This window comes from Chiloscyllium plagiosum, chromosome 26, assembly GCF_004010195.1.
Source record: "Chiloscyllium plagiosum isolate BGI_BamShark_2017 chromosome 26, ASM401019v2, whole genome shotgun sequence".
NCBI classification, from domain to species: domain Eukaryota; kingdom Metazoa; phylum Chordata; class Chondrichthyes; order Orectolobiformes; family Hemiscylliidae; genus Chiloscyllium; species Chiloscyllium plagiosum.
The window spans coordinates 53,328,881-53,348,395 of record NC_057735.1 but is presented as its reverse complement, the minus strand read 5'-3'; the positions used below and the strand labels follow the sequence as shown (position 1 = coordinate 53,348,395).

Sequence of the window (19,515 nt, the reverse complement as noted above, 5' to 3'; positions counted from 1 at the left end):
ATGATCGAGTGCGATGTCTGCAAGGACTGGTTCCATGGCAGGTAACCGGCTCCAAGCGCCGTTGGGCAAGTAGTGCGGAGATTCTGTACCTCAACAACGGGCAGAATCCGAGCACAAAGGGCCTGTTGGAGTTAGCGCCTGAGGCCTACTGCCGGGAGCGGGTTGGTTGGTTGGTTGGGAGGAAAGGGTAGGGTAAAAAGTGGGTGTATGGTGATAGGCTGTGGGAGGGAGGGGCGGGGTCTGTGGCGGCGGTCGGGATCAAAGCTGGCGGGGACTGATGGAGTGTGTGTGTGTTGTGCAGGCAAGGAGGATGTGATGGGGGTGGGGAGGTGAGAGGTGGGATTTATCTTCAGAATAATGCGCTCAGGTTTTTAAATTCCGTCTGACTTACATCGCAGATAAGGTGTGAGAGACAAAGGCCTCCCACACTCTCTCTCTCCAGAGTTAAAAATCGCACAACACCAGGTTATTAGTCCAACACGTTTATTTGCAAGCATCGGCTTTCATCGGGTGGCTGTGGAGCAGGATCATTAGACAGAATTTGTCGCAAAACGTTAGTGTCATGCAGCTGAAATGATCTATTGAACAAATCTAAATTGCTGTTAAGTCTTTCATCTTTTAGAATGGGTTGCAGTTCTTTAATATGTAAATCCCAGAACTTCTTTGAAGTCATATTCTCGAGTTAACTTAAGGTTTTATAACAAAAAGTGATATCTCAGCTCAGACAGTGCAATAAACGTGTGAAGTTTGAGTCTGTCCCTATCCCAATCTTGAGTCAGACTGGTTGTATTTCCAAAGTGGCATTTATGAAATACCACATGGATTGCCTGCCTGCATTAATTGCCTTCAGATTGTGTGCTGTTTGAGTAGATTATATCTTGGACGATAACCTGGTGTTGTGATTTTTAACTTTGTCCACCCCAGTCCAATCCTGGCTCCTCCACATCATCTTTCCAGAATGTGATACACTTTACACAGGTGTGGTTACATCGTGTTCAAGCTAGGACCTGAATGTTCAAGGGTACTTGAACATTTGGAAGGACAGCAAGTTAGAAATAGTTGGTGTAGTAAACTTTCTTAATTAAAGATGATGTGGAGGTACCGGTGTTGGACTGGGGTGGACAAAGTTCAAAAACAATACAAGGACAGGTTGTAGTCGAACAGGTTTATTTGAAAGTACAAATTTTTGGAGCCCTGCTCCTCCTTGGGGAGCTAGTGGGGCAGGAGCATAGGCCACAGAATTTATAATAAAAGATCAAAATGTCATACGACTGATGCGATGTATTGAACAAACCTAGATTGCTGTTAAGATTAGATTAGATTACTTAGTGTGGAAACAAGCCCTTCGGCCCAACAAGTCCACACCGACCCGCCGAAGCGCAACCCACCTACATTTACCCCTTCACCTAACACTACGGGCAATTTAACTTGGCCAATTCACCTAACCTGCACATTTTTTGGACTGTGGGAGGAAACCGGAGCACCTGGAGGAAACCCACACAGACACGGGGAGAATGTGCAAACTCCACACACAGTCGCCTGAGGCGGGAATTGAACCCGGGTCTCTGGTGCTGTGAGGCAGCAGTGCTAACCGAATGGGTATTCAGGTTTTGATTGATTCAGATGTAGATCTCTGCATTTCTTTCAAGTCACAGTGCTGAGATAACTTTCGGTTTTATCAGTATTTTTTTTTAAAAAGTGACATCTCAGCTCAGACAATGCATTAAAGGTGTGAGGTTAGAGTCTGTATCCCAACCTTGAGTCAGACTGGTTTTATTCCCAAAATAGGAATTTATAAAAGGTCACTTTCTCTGGTAGCTCACTCCATACATGTGCCATCTTCTGCCTAAAAAAGTTGCCCCTGAGGTCTCTTTTATATCTTTTCCCTGTCACCCTAAACCTATGCCTCTAATTCTGGACTCCCCCACCCAAGGAAAACGACTGTCTATTTATCCTATCTATGCCCCTCATGATTTTCTGAACCTCTATCAAGTCACCCCTCAGCCTGTGACACTCCAAGGAAACCAGCCCTATCCTATTCAACCTCTCCCTATAGCTCAAATCCTCCACCTCTGGCAACATCCTTGTTAGTACAAATTTGGAATTGAAATCTTGTCTCAGTGGTGACACGTGAGCATGAAAAGATCATTGTCACATTTGGTAAGGACCTTCGGGAAAGGAAATCTGCCATCTTTATTTGCTCTGGCCATCTTATGGCTCCAGACACTGAAGTTCACTCTTAACTGCCCACTGATTTAGCCAAGCGAGCCACTTTGTTCGAGGCCAAATCATGACAGATCACAAATGCAGCCTTGCCAATGATACCTACAGCCCATGAAAGAATGCAGGAAAAAAAGGATAATAAGAATATCAACAAGTATTTGAACAGGAAAAGAGTAGCTCAAGTGAGTGAATCTTAGAGGGTAAGACTGGAGAATGAGTGAATACATTGAAGGTCCAGTTAGACAAAGCAAAAACTAAATTTGCTGGAGGAATTCAGGTTGGCTAGCATTTGTGGAGAGTTGACACTTATGAGTCCAGTGACTCTTCTTCAGAACTGGAGCTAAGAAAATATGCTGCAGACGTGGAGTGGGGGTCAAAAGGAGAGAGCAGATAGGTGGAGATGAATCCAAGAGGGAGAGAGAATGTCAGTTCGGTAGACAAAGGAATGGATGATAGTATGCCGGAGGGAAGATAAAGCTCATAATGAGGACCATAATTCGATGAAAATGGGGTGGCTGTGCTGTTGGTTGATGTAGATGGATGGCTTTTGATTGACAAGGATGTTGAAGGTTATAGGGGACAGGCAAGAAACTGGAGTTGAGGCCGAATCGCCCATTGCAAGCTCATTTTTCTCTTTCTGCACTCCCTCCCATCAACCCCTCCCCACCAAAAAATGTAAAAATCATGGTAGAGTGGGATAGCTGCCACGCTTGAGCTCTCCTGCTGCACTCTGAGAGGGAACCAGCTCATGAGTATTTGTAATTTGCCTTGTATGACATTTGTGTAACAATTTTTAGGTTAGGTGCATTAGTAAGGAGTAAATGTACAGTAGTAAGGATATGGGTCTGGGTGGGTTACTGTTGGGAGGGTCGATGTGCACTTGTTGGGCTGAATGGCCTGATTCCACATTTTTAGCATTCTGTGAATTAATTCTATAAATTTGTGAATTTTTCTGTATACATTAGAGGGGTGATGACAGGATGTTTACTAGAGCGTTGCCAGGAGTGGAGAATCTGGAGATTTAATTGAGGTCAAATTTGAGGGCTTGAGTTAGAACAAATGGGAACAACCTATTTCTCTTTGCAGAGTGTCCATCAACCAAGAGACTTAGAGTGGAAGGATTGAAATGGTTTTGAAGAGAATTCTTCACCTAGAGATCTTGGAGGGTTGTGTATAAGAGAGTCTTCTATCTTTCTATTGGGGATTTGGGTGGAGAATGTCTAATTTTTTTTAAAAAAAGCATTTAGGTTCACTGGATACCAGACCGCCAGTGGTTGTTGTAACCTAGAAGGAAAAAAAAATTCAATTTGGATGTGTTTGTCTGCAACCTGTATTAAATTTTTTAAAGGGGTTGCATTTACTTTTTTTTTGTTACATTTCAATCTCCGGTTCCTGATCTATAGGTAACTTCTACACAGCTGGATCGGCTGGATTGTAGGCCCTCCTGAGGTACCACCTGGGCCTAGTCAAGACAGCCATCAACAGGTTAAGGGAGAGGTTTTTATAGCACTTAGCTGCCTCTTGTCTATGTTTTTTTGTGCACCCTGGTGAGGGATCGTGCAGAGTTTGCTGGCATGCTGGAGTTTAGTCATTCTGTGATAGATGGGCTTTGCAGGTCAGGGCTGCAGTATAGCCCGTGGTAATGATATCTGATTTAATTTTGATGTATTTCTATTGACCTCTGAATTTTATTTGTTCTATGATGGAGCCCCACCAAGTGAGTCTAAACAATGCTTCTATATTTAAGAGTAGACAGTCGTGTAGATCTGGAGCTTAAAGGGTGGTAGAGACTAAACTCTTTGAACATTTAAAATAAAGACAAACTTCATTACAGCAACATTTCTGTATGATCTCAGGGCTACAGACACAGAACTGAACAATGGTTTTAGAGTTGATATTGCATTCATCTGGCACAGATATGGTGGGTGTCCTGAGAGCTCTTTTTGTTTTTGCTATTTTTCTAACCATGCCACATTGTTGATACACCTATGTGCACTTAGCAAACTGTTAGGCTGTGCTGGGAAACTACCTACTGTTTTGACATTTGTTTATAGCCAGTTTAGGTTGATGTAGCTTCACCCACTGTGGAAACATCGATTGTGTACGCAGGCATCTTGTTCAATATTGGCTTGTGGTGCTCTGCTGTGAATTTGCTCAAAGTATTATTGATGGAAATACCAGACGTCTGAATCTCCTTCGGTGACCCTGTGGAGTACAGCTGTTCTTTTCATAGGTGTCAAATTCAATGTCTGAAGGCTTGGGACTTGCCTGATGGCTTTTGAGACTATCTGAAGGGTGAACAGTGAATAGATTGTTTTTGGAAATGTAGCAGACACCTTCCCTCTCCCTTTGTGGTGACACTAATGGTTGTGAACATAAGGTTTGTAACCTGAGATTCTTTGCAAAACTAGAGACTAAGGAATGTGTTGACAAATTGCTGGAAGTGCACATCTGGTGGCTGTGCTCCCATGTTTGTACTTGTCAATTTTTAAAAGCCTATCCCAGACTTTGAAGTGGATTTTTAAAAAAAGTCTGTGCATTCTGCTGTTGTGGGAGAGCTTGATACTAAGAGGGAAGTGCTTAAACATGGCTCTAGAAATGCCATGTAGTGCTTGGAGGCAGGAGTGTGGAATTTTGAAAACCTGTAGGACATAAAACAGCGCAGTACAGGCCCTTTGGCCCTCAATGTTGCGCTGCCCTGTGAAACCAATCTGAAGCCAATCTAACCTACACTATTCCATTCTCATTCATAAGTTTATCCAATGACTATTCAAATGCCTGTAAAGTTGGCGAGTCTATAACTGTTGTTGGCTGTGCTTTCCATGCCCCTGCTACTCTCTGACATCTGTCCTGTATCTATCACCCCTCAATTTAAAGCTATGCCCAAAGCAGTTCAGACTCCTTCGAGCTGGAATTGAACCAGGGACCTAAGAATGACAGATTTGCGATACACTACAGTGCTCCGCTCTACCAGCTGAGCCTTCGAAGGAGAGTCCCTATTGGAAAAGGGTCGATTTGCTCAGCCGCCAAATCTATTGTGTCTTCTGCTTAATGTTGATGTTGAAAATCTTTCTGGAGTTTCGATTATGCTGTTTGGGCATTTGAGCTGAAACGCATTGTGGATTCATGACAGCGAGTTATAAACTTTGCCACCACTATTTGCATATAGTTTATTTTAACTTAATTCCAAAAAGGCCTGCTTTATTGTTTGTGCTTTCTCGATCTGAACTCCCAGCCAGCAGAATTTAGGTAGATAGAGTAAGCAATGGTAATGTCACTGGACTAGTAGTCCAGAACCCCAGATCAATGATATTAATATAATTAATGACAATTGGCAGATCTGGCAGCAGCAGTGGGAGTGGGAAGAAAGAGTTAACTTGTCAGGTTTGTACTCTTTCTTCACAACTGATGAATCTATTGCCCTTATATGTTAAACTTTGATCAAATCACCTCATAATCATTTAAATTCTGGTCATACAAATTTGCATAATCTGACTCCGAATTAACTCTTCAGTGAAGGTGTTCTGGTATATCTACACTGACCTCCTAACTTTTCCCTAAGGGTGTTGTGCCCAGGACTGCTCACTGACTCTAGGTGTATACCTGAGCATGCTTTCCACCCCCTTGTAATGCAGTCCTCAATGTAAAGGCCAGCAATCTGGAGCCATATTGATTTTTTTCCTTCTGCCCCTACTCACAGCATTTAAGTTGATCTATATGCACCATTCCCAAGTATCTTCTAAACCTTCACTGTTTCTAGCTTTAGAATAAAAAAACTCACACTTCCCTGTATTGAAAACCATTTGCCACTGTCCATTCATTTCATCCTTATCTTACAATTTAATGCTTCCATCGGCACAGTTTATAATACTGCTGATTTTTGCATTGTTGACAAACATTATGCAACTGATTGCAAATCATTGAGACCCCAACACAGATCCTTGTAGGGCACCACTTTTCACAGCATCAGTAAGAGTATCTGTACTCTGTCTCTTAATTCTCGCCTGCTTTCCTAATTGGCTCAGATATTTGCCTTCAGTTTTGTGAGCCTTCACTGAGGTTTTTTTAAATTAAGATGCTTTGTCCCTTACCTGCTGGAGGTTGATTTAGATGTCATCCATAGACGTTCCCTATTACTTCAAAGTTTGATCTGTTCATCAAAAAGGAGCTTAGAAAATAGGAAGGATAGGCCATTTGACCCTTTTATCCTGCTCTGCCGTGACTGATCAGCCAACTCAATACTTTCTCCCCATACCTTGTGATCCCTTGAGACCTTAGAACTATAATTATCGCCTCCTTGAAAACATTTAATAAGACCATAAGAAATGGAAACAGAAGTAGGCCATTCAGCCCCTCAAGTCTGCTCCACCATTCAATAGGACCGTGGCTGATCTGACATTCTTAACATGCACTTTTCTGCCTTTTTCCCTGGAAACCTTGGTTGCCCTACTCGTCAAGAATCTGTCTATCTCAGCATTACATTTGCACAAAGACTCTGCTCCTACAGTTCTGTGAGACAAGGACCCAAAGACACTCAACACTCTGACAGAAGAAATTCCTATTATCCCAGTCTTAAATTGGCACCCTTTTATTCTGCGACCATAGTGCTAGACTGCTCCCCCGAGGAGAAACATCCTCTCAGCGTCTACACTGTCGAGACCGTTAAAATTCTATATATTTAAATGAATCATCTTTCATTCTTCTAAACTCCAATGAGTAGAGTCCCAATTTGTTTAGTTTTTGCTCATAAGACATTCTCTCCATACCAGGGATCATCCTTGTGGACCTTCTGTGAACTGCCTTCCAAGACACTATATCTTTCCTCCGATAAAGGGCTCACAGCACTCCAGATGTGGTCTCACCAGCACCTTGTACAGTTGCAGTAAGATTTCCCTACTCTTATTCTCCAAACCAGGGGAAACATTCTGGTAGCCTGTTTACCTGCTGCCCCATGTGCTAGCTTCTGTGTTTGATGTACAAGTACCCCCAAGTGCCTTTGTGTTGCAGCTTTTCTCCATTTAAATAATGCTGTTCTTTTGTTCTCCCTTCCAAAATATTAACTTCACCTTTTCATACATTTTACTCCATGTGCCAACATTTTGCCTGCTTGTTTAGCCTATCTCTATGAACTGTTTGTATCCTTGTCAAAGCTTGCCTTTCCATTTTAATATTTTGGCCTCATCTGCTTTCTGTGGTAGAAATTCCACAGATTTAGTACTCTCTGGGTAAAGAAATTTCTCTTCATCTTAGCCCTAATTGGCCTACTGCAAATCCTTACATTGTAACTCCTGGTTCTGGACTCCTTGTCTTTGGGAACGCCCTTCCTGCATTTACCCTGTCTGCTCTTGTTCAAATTCTGAGGTTTCCCTCTCATTTTTCCAGTAACATATCAGTCCTGGTAAATCTTTGTTGCACGCCCTCATTAGCCAGCATTAGCCCTCCACAGTTGCACCCAGTACTCAGACTGTGGTCACACTAAACCCCTGTACAATGGAGCAAGGCACCCTGCTCCTGTGCTTGAATTCTCTTTCTACAAAAGCCAACATCCCATTTGCCTTCTGCACGCTTAATGTCAGTGGCTGGTGTACAAGGCCACCCAGATCCCGTTGCACTTCCTCCTTTTCCAATATATCACCATACGGATAATAATCTGTCTTCCCGTATTTGCTCCCGCAATGAATAACGTCTCTCTTTTATCCACATTGTTCTTCACTTGGCGTGCATTTGCCCACTTACTGAACTTGTCCAAATCACATTGAAGCATCTCTGTATCCTTAAGTCATCTGCAAATTTAGAGATGTAATTAATTCGCTCATCTAACTCATTAATGTGTATTACATATAATAATACATTAGCATACAGAATGCACAGCAGTGCTTTTCACTGTATCATGTGACAAGAATAATACCCACTAGTCACTAGCTGCCATCCAGGGTAAAGACCTGTTATTCTTACTCCTTGATTTCTGCCAGCCAGTTCTCTGTCAGCACACTATCCCAAATCTGATGTGTTTTCATTTTACATGCTAATATCTTACGTAGAATGTCTTGGGAAAAATAAATGTGAAAGTCCAAGTAAACTGCATCACATATTCTTTGCAGTTCCTTGCAGGCTCTTTGTGGTTTGCTGACACTTTCAATCACGCAAGATAGATTCTCTTGACTTCTGAGAAGCTGTAGTTAAGTTGATGGCTCTATAGTTTCCTGACCTGCATCTGTCACCTTTCTGAAATTGTAGACTAATGGGCAGGATTGTGATATTCAATCTTTGATGTCCAAATCTTAGCAGTATAATCTACAGAGCCTTGAGTTAACTGTCAATCCTGTAATACCGAGTTGATCATAATATTGGGGGTCCACATTGTGTAATACACATTTAGTTGCAATGCTGTTGTAATTACAGGCTTGTTGTAATATTGTGTCCCAATCCTCTAATACCAGATTGTTTATAGTACTGTGTCAAAATTCTATAATACTAGGCTCATTATAATAATGTGCAAATCCTGTAGTTTTCTGTACTATCCTGTGAATTGAAAATGTTGTTTTTGCTTTGGGTGATGAGTGGCTTATGTGTGACAAACAGTGCAGCAAAAAATTGTAAACCTCAGTTTTTATGTTCTTGATAGTTACTACTCAATATAGAACCAAGTGTGATGTGGTCAAGATGACTGCAAAATGTGAGCTGGCTAAGGCTATTGTATTTCTCATGAGGTGCTAAGATAGTGTTTCTGATTTTTTTCTCTCCGCAGCTGAATGGGTCCTGAACCATCTTCACAATCCCAACAATACCTAGCTTACATCTAATGGAAATGATGCCCAGGGGCTACCAGTTGATGACAGGAGCAGAACACTGGGGTGTAAGCAGCCCATTAGTGAAATTGATGGCCTTCCAATGCAATAGTTAGAATTGATTGTGCAGGTCTATTCATTTGAAAGGGGGCTTGATGTGGGTACAGTGTTTCCTGACCCTGACATAGAATTGTGTCAAGATTTAGCATCCACCCACCCTTTATCCCCAGGCCCCTTGTAATGTGTGGATTTTGTTTTGTTCTGTTTTTCAGCTGTGTGAAAGTGGAGGAGCATCAAGCTGTCGACATTGACTTGTACCATTGTCCAAACTGTGCCATATTGCATGGAGCCTCCCTGAGTAAGTATAAACCTGGAAATATTTGCAAGAAAGCATCCAAACTTCCTAGGATGTTTCCGACGGGACTGGGAACTCTTTGTCTTTCTCCACAAATGCCAGTTCTGTTAAGTTATTTTGAGGCAAGCAAAGTTGAAATTGTTGGAGATAATCAGCAGGTCTGGCAGCATCTGTGAACCACAGAATCCCTACAGTATGGAAACAGGCCATTTGGCTCAACAAGTCCACACTGATGTTCCAAAGAGTATCCTACCCAGACACATCCCCCATCCTATCATCCTATATTTCCCAAGGCCAATGCACTTAACCTACACATTCTGCACACTATGGGCAATTTAGCATGGCAAGTCCACCTAACCTGCATATCTTTGGACTGAGAAGAAACTGGAGCACCTGGAGGAAACCCACGCAGACGTGGAGAGAATATGCAAACTCCAGGCACAGTCGCCAGAGGCTGGAATCGAACCTGGGTCCCTGGCGCTGTGAGACAGCAGTGCTAACCACTGAGCCACTGTGCTGCCCTGCTCTGTGAAGAGAAAGAGAAAGCCCATTTTGAGACTTGGGCCTCTTCAGCTGAAGTTACAGTCTTTAGAAATTCTTAGATTGCAGAATGTTAATTTTCATTCTTTCAAACCCACTCCTAGAATTTCTGATATTTTATAGTTTTTTTTAGATGTTTTAACAAGTTTACAAAAGAAAACTTAAAAAAAAGTCCCAAGTATAAATATTGATATACAGTTGAATCTTAAATAAATGATAACCAAAATCTATGAAACAAGAAAAAAATACCAAGAGAAAAAGAAGACAAAACTCAACTAACTACTCATCTAACTTACAACTAACCAGAGTGTATCATTAAAATCCTTACATTATTCAAGAGAAAAAAAAATATCCAACGGATAACACATAAATTGAGCAGTGATATACATGCTCGGAATGTGTTAACATCAGATCACAACAAAACCTGTATTTATCCAAAACATCCCGAGCATAGACCATACAAAATTCACAAAAATAAAAGCTCATTAGTACATTCAGATCAGTATAATAAAAAAAACTATTTCTAAATAGGAAAAAAAATATAAAACGTATTTAAATGGAGATCTTCCCCATTATCCCAAGGGGCACCACTTCCTTTTCAAAAAACCCCATCATAACCGCTCCCAACCAGTGCCCCACCCTTGACCCAGGCACCCCACGATAGGATAAAGAAAATTCAAGTATACTACTGAACTAGAACTAACAGTAAGTACCCTATCCCCCACCCCCCCACCCACACCAACACCTGGAGATATTTGATAATGTTAATTCCATATATGAACATATATGACTATAAAATTACAGTCTCAGCAAATAATAATTAAATATATTAATACAAAATAACAGGGGAAAAACAACCCCGCTTCCAAGGACAAAGATAAAATAAAATAAGGTAGCCACCTTCCCCCATCTACACTAACTAGACCCCCTGGCCTAAACGGCGGGAGGGGAAGGAAATCGCTAAGTAAAGGATGAATAAATAAACCCTTCTTCCCCCCCGGAGATAATATTAAACAGTAAGATAATGAAAGCAAAAAAAAGGGGGGTAGGGGTGAGGGTAGGGCAAAACAACATCAATTAACCCGTATAATTTGTCTAAGAGAGTCCAAAGGTTCCTTGGCCTTCTTTGGTGATCCGAAGTTATACACGGACCCTTCATGGCTAAAGCGTAGTATAGCTGGGTAGCGCAAGAAGTATTGAATGTTTAAATCCCTTAAACGCTTCTTTGCTTCATCAAACGCCTTCCTCTTTCGGACCAAAGCTGGGGAAAAGTCCTGAAATAACATAATCATGGCTTGGGGATCTTTCCCAAGATTTCTGGAGGCTTCCAAGAGCATCTGCTTCAGGACCGGGCAGGGACGCTGGTTTGAGCCGGGCCTGCGTATTGCAACCCGGTAGGCCCATTCTACCCTTACCTGGCCTGATCCAGCCTCCAGATTCAATAACTGCGGAAGCCACTGTTCAAGGAACCTTGTAAGCTGGCCTCCTTCTTCCCGTTCGGAAAGGCCCAGCTAACGAATACTTTTACAACAACCTCGATTCTCGAGGTCGTCAGTGTGGTTCTCTAAGGTCCAGACTTGTTGCTCGAGAGTCCGGACCCAATCCACGGCCTATTCTGCAATGGCCTTGGAGGTCACGGCCTTTAGCTCCGCCCCTCTGACTCTGCATTTCTTTGATGTCTTGGCCATAGCACGGCCGAGAATAAATTCCACTGATTTCGGGACTCTTCTATGAAAGCATCGATCTTCGTGTCGAGTTTGGAGATTATTTCCGCAAGGCTCGCCACCGTAGGTAAGTCCCCGGGGCGACTGCGGACGCCTCTGCTGCAGCTGGGGAGTGGGGGGGGGAGGGAGGGGCTCCTGCCTGCTGAGAACTGCGGGCTCCTTTCCCCCTCGTCATTTTTACAGGAGACTGAACTGTATACATTTAGTACCAAACCACTAATTGCATTAAGTAAAAACTATTTTTAATTGATTTGGTGAGGGTGGCCCACTGTGCCTAGGTCTTGGGAGAAGCACTATAGACTCAGGCTTGCTGAGTTGCCACCATCTTAGATCTCCATTTTCTAGTTTTAAAAAGATTTTGCAGAATGCACTGGCACCCTAAACAAGCCAGAACCTTACAGTGGGCCTTGTCGTTTGAGTGTTGAGCCACTACCAATTCCTGGGTCTTGTAGATGAGCTACAGGCAAAAGTAGCATTTGGTGATAATAGCTCATTAGTAAGGCATGGGAGATTGTAAGTTTCTTGCAGCTTGGCAGCTAAAAGGGACTTTGGATAGAAAAGAACCAAAATGTGTAGATTTATACTAATCTTGGTGTTCAGTCAAGAGAGCTGTGGGGACCTTGATCTATGGATAGTGGCAGTATTATGGATTGTATTTGACAGAGGAAGTTTATGTACCAATTGGAAAAGCTTGATGATCCTTTGGAGAGTGGAAGAGGAGGTTTGGCACCAAGTCACCAAACGTGTGAATGCTCCTAGCATTTAGTTTAAGTTCTGGCAGTATGAAACATATTGAAGATGACTCTTGTTGAAGTATTTTCTTGGGGAGAAAGATCCATGCTCTAATTTCTCCACTGCATGCACTCACGCACCCCCAAACCTTGGAACCATCTGACTTTTGGGCCATTGACACAAGGAAGGCCCCTGAGTGACACACAGTAGTGGTGTTAAAACTCAGATGTGTATTGATGATGCTCTGCAATCTGCTGTGATCAATGACAGAAATCACAAATAAATGCACCCCAAATTCTCCTTCCCTCTCACACCACAACATTTGTGTTGGGCCAGAGTGATAACTAGTTGTCCATGGCTCTGGTGCTGAAGACGTTTGGCAGCTGGAGGTTCTGTCTGCTGCTAATTCTGCAGCTCACTATGCTGATGGACGTTGTGGTAAAAATTACTGTTCCAGAATCACATTTTGATCTTGCTTTGTATTGGTTGGAAGTTACTTCTCTGCTTCATGCTACTTCAACCTTTTTGAGCTTAATTGGAGAATGAATAACTGAGATGAGGTGTGAAATCTAGGTTTTACACACATGGGAATGTTTCTCATACTGTACAGTTCCTTTCAAGCACCCTTTGTGACTCATGATTATTTGAGGTGATATGTGACAGATTAAAATTGAAGGTTATTGAAAGGGAAGAATGCTTGGATTTTATTTTTGAGATTTGAGAAAATACATTTAGCTTGGGCAACAGAGTTGACCAATACCAAATGATAGAATTGACTGCTAAGCCTATAGTGGAGCTCACAAAAAAACAAAAGAACTGCTAATGCTGAAAATCAGAAACAAAAACTGAAATGGCTGGAAAAAACTCAGCTGGCACCATGTGTGGAAAGAACATTCTGAAGAAGGGTTACTGGACCTGAAACATTAACTCTGATTTCTCTCCACAAATGCTACTAGACCTGCTGAGTTTTTCCAGCAATTTCTGTTTTTGTGATAGTGAAATTTGTCATTTAAAACCTCCTGAGACCATGTTGCAAATGAATATATCAAGATATCTCTTAGAATGATTGACAGTAGTCACTGTTCATTAAATATCATAATTTAAGGGCTGCTTTTTCCCTAGGAAAAGGAGTTGATTCGTAAGGGTAAATTGCAGACTGAAGTTTGTATTGAATTATGAATTGTGAATAGTTCTGGAAGACAGAGTAACTATGGGCAAGTTTAAAAACCTGAGAGAAGGTGACCATTCAATGTATCCTCATTGGAGGGATGTTGGAGGAGGGAATCATTGGGTGTTGTTGACTAATGCAGATTGCGAGAAGTTAATAGTTGACTGAATAAAGACAAATCTAAGGTTCCGTACTCTGATGTGGTAAAGTCCAGCCATCCCGACTGGATGTTAGGGAACCTGCTGCATTTTGGGGATGGATTTATTTAAGCAATTGGGCAGATTGTTAGTACATTGTTTAGATGCCACAGGATTCTTTTTTTTTTAATCATCTTGCTCTGTTTTTGGGAACTCAATAGCTCTAATTCCTCAATTCTGTTGATCTGAATTATTACTGACAACATTTACTGAATCCATTTATTAATTAGACTGTTCAGCAGGGAACTGGTCACTGGGGATCAATGGGAACTGTCCCAGATAAAATGTGTTAATTTTGCCCTGTGTTCAAAGCATACAGTGTGACATCTGGTCTAAGTGTGTCCATTGTACAGATCTCCAACAGCATTATGAATGCAAATACTTGAAAGGACTGAACTGGCTAAACTCCACTCTTGTTGAGTAGATGCTGCTAAATTCTAGATTGAATATTTGTTGTTCATTCTGGAATGCAAGAGTAACTTCTGAGTTTTTATAGTTTGTCTTGATTTGGATTCAGCTGATATGAATCTTGTTACTGACCAGGAATGATTTCCTGTGGATATTTTGAGTCGACTTCATCTGCTGTTTTGTTTTGTTTTTGTATCACAGTGAAGAAACGAAACAACTGGCACCGACATGACTACACTGAGACTGCAGATCCTGTTAAAAAGATACAGGCAGGAACGCCGGTTTTCATCAGGGAGCTCCGAGCACGACATTTTCCAAGGTATAGGAAACTGTTTGGTGGTGTTCTAATCCCCCATGGTCCATCCTGTATTTCCACTATCACCCTGCTCCCCTGCCCCCCATTCTTTCCACCCTTGTGATTGTGAACTATTAATGTCAATGGACTCTCAATCCAGTGGATCAGGCTAGTATTCTGGGACTATGGGTTCAAATCCCATCATGGCCACTATGAAACTTACATTCGGTAAAAGAGGACTGATATGTAAAAAGCTGGTCTAATGCAACTGTGTAAACCACTGTCAATTGTTGTAAGAATTCATTTGAGTCATGAATCCTCTTTCAGGGAGGGAAATCTGCCATCCTTACCTGGTCTGGTTGACCTGTGACTCCAAACCCACAGCAATGTGGCTGTTAAGTGACTAGGAAGGTTGACGGACCAGAGGGGTGGATGTAGCCTATATGGCTTTTGGTAAGGCCTTTGATAAGGCTCCACATGTAGGCTGCTCTGGAAGGTTCAATCCCAAGGAATCCAGGAGAAGCTGGCAAATTGGATACACAGTTGGCTTGATGGTAGGAAGCAGAGGGTAAGAGTGGAAGAATGCTTGTCGGACTGGAGGCCTGTGACGAGTTGAGTGCCTTAGGGGTCGGTGCTGAGCTAATTGCTGTTTGTTATCTATATTAATGATTTGGTTGAGAATGTACCAAGCACGATTAGTAAGTTTGCAGATGACACTAAAATAGGTGATATCGTGGACAGTGAGGAAGGTTATCAGAAATTGCAGCAGGACCTTGATCAGCTGGGGTATTGGGCTGAGAAATGGCAAATGGAGTTTAATATAAATAAGTGTGTGCATTTTGGAAAGTCGAATCAAGGTAGGAGTTTCATGGTGAGTGGTAGGGCCTTAAGGAGTTTAGTGGAACAGAGGGACCTTGCAGTTCAGGTTCACGGTTTGCTGAAAGGGGAGTCACAGGTAGCCAAGGCAGTGAAGAAGGCTTTTGGCACACTGGTCTTCATTAGTCAGAGCACTGAGTATAGAAGTTGGGAAGTTGTGTTGCAGTTGTGCAGGACACTGGTGAAGCTGCACTTTGGAGTATTGTTCAGTTTTGGTCACCTTGCTACAGGAAAGATGTTACAGAAGAAATTTACAAAAATGTAGCCAGGACTCAAGTCTGAATTATAGAGAGAGAGCTTGGAGAAGCTGGGACTTTTTTTCTTCAGAACATAGGAGACTGAGGGGAGAATCTTAGAAGTCTATAAGATGACGAGAGTTATGGATAGGGTGAATGCACTCAGTCATTTTCCCAGAGTTGGGGAATCGAGGACTAGAGGGTGTCCGTTTAAGGTTAGAGAGGAAAGAATAAAAGGGAACCTGAGGGGCAACTTTTTATAGAAGGTAGTACCCATGTGGAATCAGCTGTCAGCGGAAGTGGTTGAGGCAGGTTCATTAATAACATTTAACGGGCTTTTGGATAGATACATGGATAGGAAAGGTTTAGAAGGATATTGGCCAAGTACAGGGAAATGGGGTTAGCATGGATGGAAATCTTTGCCGGTGTGGACCAGTTTGGGCCGAAGGGCCTATTTCCGTGCTGTAGGACTCTGACTCTATACCCTCTGGGCTATTATGCAAGAGCAATAGATTCTAACTGAACTAGCATTGCCTCCATCCCTGAACAAATAATGTCAGGAGTGTTGATAATTTTTCATTCCTTGTCACATCAAGGATGATCTTGAGCTTGGGCTTGAAACCATACCTTGTATTGGTGGAGCTGATAGACAAGGGAGCAGGATTTTTGACAAGCAAAAAGAATCCTTGTATTTGAAAGGGATTTTTGAATATTTGTGAGGGGCAGAGAAAGAAAGACTTGCTTTTAAACGCCACTTTTAGTAGCCATTAGATTTCACAAAACATACATATTTTTAAAGTACATTTGAAGCTTCTAGTTTCATTTTAACAATATCTAATTTCTATGCTACCATGCATTGATTTTTATACCAGAGTTTTAATGTTCAGAAATCCTCCAGGAGGGAAGGAGTTCAAGCAAAGGAATGGTGAGGAAATTGGGTGAAAATAAGAGGTGCGTAAAGTAGGAATGATTGAAACAAGCACTGAAAATACTGGAGAAACTCCAAACTGACAGCATCTGTGCAGACTGAAACAGTTAATATTTTCAGCATAGTTTGACTCTGCTTGTTTCAGATTTCTAGCATCTCTAATATTTTGCCTTTGTAGAAGTGGCTGAACCTGATTTTTTTTTTTGGAGTGTGAAAGAGAGGTTTGAAATTTGTTTGGGGGTTCAGTAGGTTCTTAAAAGAGGGAAAGTTGTCAGGTGAGGGATGAGTCAGCAGACAAGTTTTCAAATAATTGTTTAGAAATGGCAAAGACATTGATGAGGGCTTCAGCAGCCAGACTGAGGAAGATGAAGTTGACAAAATTGTGACAGTGGCCTAAGTGATTTGATTTGGTTATGAGGTTTATAACTGCAAGTTGTGACACATGGGGATCCGGAATTGGCCTGCTCTGATTTTGTATTCAATGCTAGTGGGGAGAACTTTGCTTTCAACTGGATGCAAGTATAAAAGTTAGCTGTAGATGCAGTTTACCAATTCCAGTCTCTGAACGCTATACCATGGATCAGAAAGAAGACATTTTACCAGCTGTCAATCCTTTGCTAATAAGATTGTAACTCATCAGCGGGGTGCAGAAGTCTGCCTATCTGTATTTGTCTTCGGTCAATACCTGCACTGAAACTTTATAATGGAAACCTTGTGAGTCACAGTTCATCATCAGAATTGCATGACTGCAGTGTCTGTATTTGTAGTGTGGTGTTTTCTGTTGTCCTACAGTAGTTGCAACATGTTCATCTACTAGTGTCAGTAGTAGCTCCATTTATTTTCATCTGTTTGTTCCTAACAGTGCCAGTGAAATCCTCATCAAGCTGCACGGTACCCAGCTGACGCACAAATACCTAGAAAAGCATGGGTTTGAATTTCCCATTATGGTGTCTAAAATAGATGGACTTGGAATTTCTCTCCCATCAAGCACCTTTTCTGTCAGGGATGTGCAAGAGTATGTGGGTAAGTGATGACTGCACCCAGTGTTAACACACGATACAGCCACAAGCAAAGTTTGCCAGTGCTGCATGTTTGCAGTGTAGCTCCCCTGTCCTGAATATTGGAGGGTGGGGGTGGGGAATAGATGGAACATCGCAGCATGTTCTATCTAGTGCAGTGGAGGCCAGCCAATGCAAAGTTTTTCCCCTTCAAATGCTTGTCTAGTTCTCATTTGGAAGCTTTTACTCAAACTGCTTCCTTTTTCATTCCAGATTGTCATAGCTCACTGGGTAATGGAACAAAATTTCAATTCTCCTCTGGTTCTTTTGCCAATCACCTTAAATCTGAGTCCTGTAGTTCTAACCTTTCGCCACTGCAACCAATTTCTTTTTTTAGACTATCATAACCCATCATAATATGAAATACTTCTACTGTATTAAATTTCCCCTTAACCATTCTCTTCTCCAGGCAGAACTACCCTGTTTCTGTCAGCATCTCTAGTACCGATCATAGAATCCATGCTGTGTGGAAACAGTCCATTTGGCTCAACAGGTCCATACTGACCCTCCAAACAGCAGCCCACTCAGACCCATTTCCATAACCATTTGCTCTACATTTACCCAGACCAATGCATCCCTGAACACTATGAGCAATTTAGCATGGCCAATTCACCTAACCTACGCATCTTTGGATTGTGTGAGGAAACCAGAGCACCTGGAGGAAACCCACACAAGTATGGGGAGAATGTGCAAACTCAACACAGTCGCCTGAGGCTAGAATCAAACTGGAATCCCTGGTTCTGTGAGGCAGCAGTGCTAACCACTGAGTCCCAGGATACCGTTCCAGTAAACGTACTCTGCACCGTTTGAGACATTTTTTGTGTAGTTTCCAGAATTGAATGCATAATTTCAACTGGAATCTATTCAGTGATTTGTAAGTTTCCTCATTCGGTCTGTCCTTCAGTACTGTTTATTAAGCTAATGATTCCAATGCTCTTGTTTTAACCAGTCTTCTCAACTTGTGCTGCAACCTCCCTTTTTTCATAGAAAAGGATTGTGAACACTCACCCTTGGATCCCTCTTTTCCTGCACCCTCTTTAACCTTTTATTTCCTGGTTTTTGAGATTAGTTTTTGACCTCTCCTAATTATTGTTGACCATATTTCAGTCCCTGTAATATTATCTAAGCTTGGTCTATCTAGTTCTTCTCAGTCTTCCACTACACAAATTGTATATTGATCATATTCTACCCTCCAACCAGCCAGCAGACAACTTTGTGATCCAAGACCTTCTGCTTCCAACTCCTATCAGTCATCTATCCCAATTCTCAGGACCACGTGTTCAGCCACTTTCCCAATTCACTGATCAGTGTTTAATCACTTCCTCCCAATTCCTGTCATCAAACCCATGAATATTTTGCTGTACTACATGTACAATGTAGGCTGTTATTTGAGCTGTTTCACAGCTGTAGTTGGGTGAGTCTAAGTAACGTGGCTTCCGGATATATCTGAATATGAATTTTTAATCTCTCAAGGTGGTGAGAAGGTGATCGATGTGATCGATGTGGCTCGGCAAGCTGATTGTAAGATGAAACTGCAGGAGTTTGTAGACTATTACACTGCTCTCCATCGAACCAAAGTATTAAATGTCATTAGCTTGGAATTTTCTGATACAAAGTAAGTTGCTTGTGGCTGGATATTTGGAAATGTAGCTGTGCACAGTGTTGGCATTTGCAATACACTGTTTGTAGCATTGGCACAGAAAACATACACCTGGGTCTTTATAAAAAGAAACTTCGACATTCTTGGGCCATCCGAAAGGGCTCAAGGGTGTTCTGAAATTCAGGCAATAAGATCCTGCACACAGGACTGAGATCTTAGACTCATTGAATCCTTCCAGTGTGGCACCGGCCATTTGGCCCATTTGAGTTGACACCAACCCTCCAAAATGTGGTGGATGAGGAGGGGGTGTACATGCACAAGGTGGGGGAGAAGAGAGGGGTTGTGCGTGCGTATGAGGTGGGGGTGGGGGCGAGGGAGAGGTGTGTG

At 42.1% G+C, this 19,515-nt stretch overlaps 1 protein-coding gene across 1 annotated transcript in view; it reads left to right on the top strand.

Moving 5' to 3' along the window:
- Window positions 1-19,515, top strand: part of LOC122563007 (lysine-specific demethylase 7B-like) — a 103,473-nt gene continuing 83,958 nt past the window's right edge. The window contains exons 1-5 of the mRNA XM_043716310.1: window positions 1-41; window positions 9,284-9,369; window positions 14,337-14,454; window positions 17,333-17,493; window positions 19,002-19,143. Of these exons, the coding sequence (XP_043572245.1) occupies window positions 1-41; window positions 9,284-9,369; window positions 14,337-14,454; window positions 17,333-17,493; window positions 19,002-19,143 (548 nt within the window). The remainder of the gene's footprint in view (window positions 42-9,283; window positions 9,370-14,336; window positions 14,455-17,332; window positions 17,494-19,001; window positions 19,144-19,515) is intronic.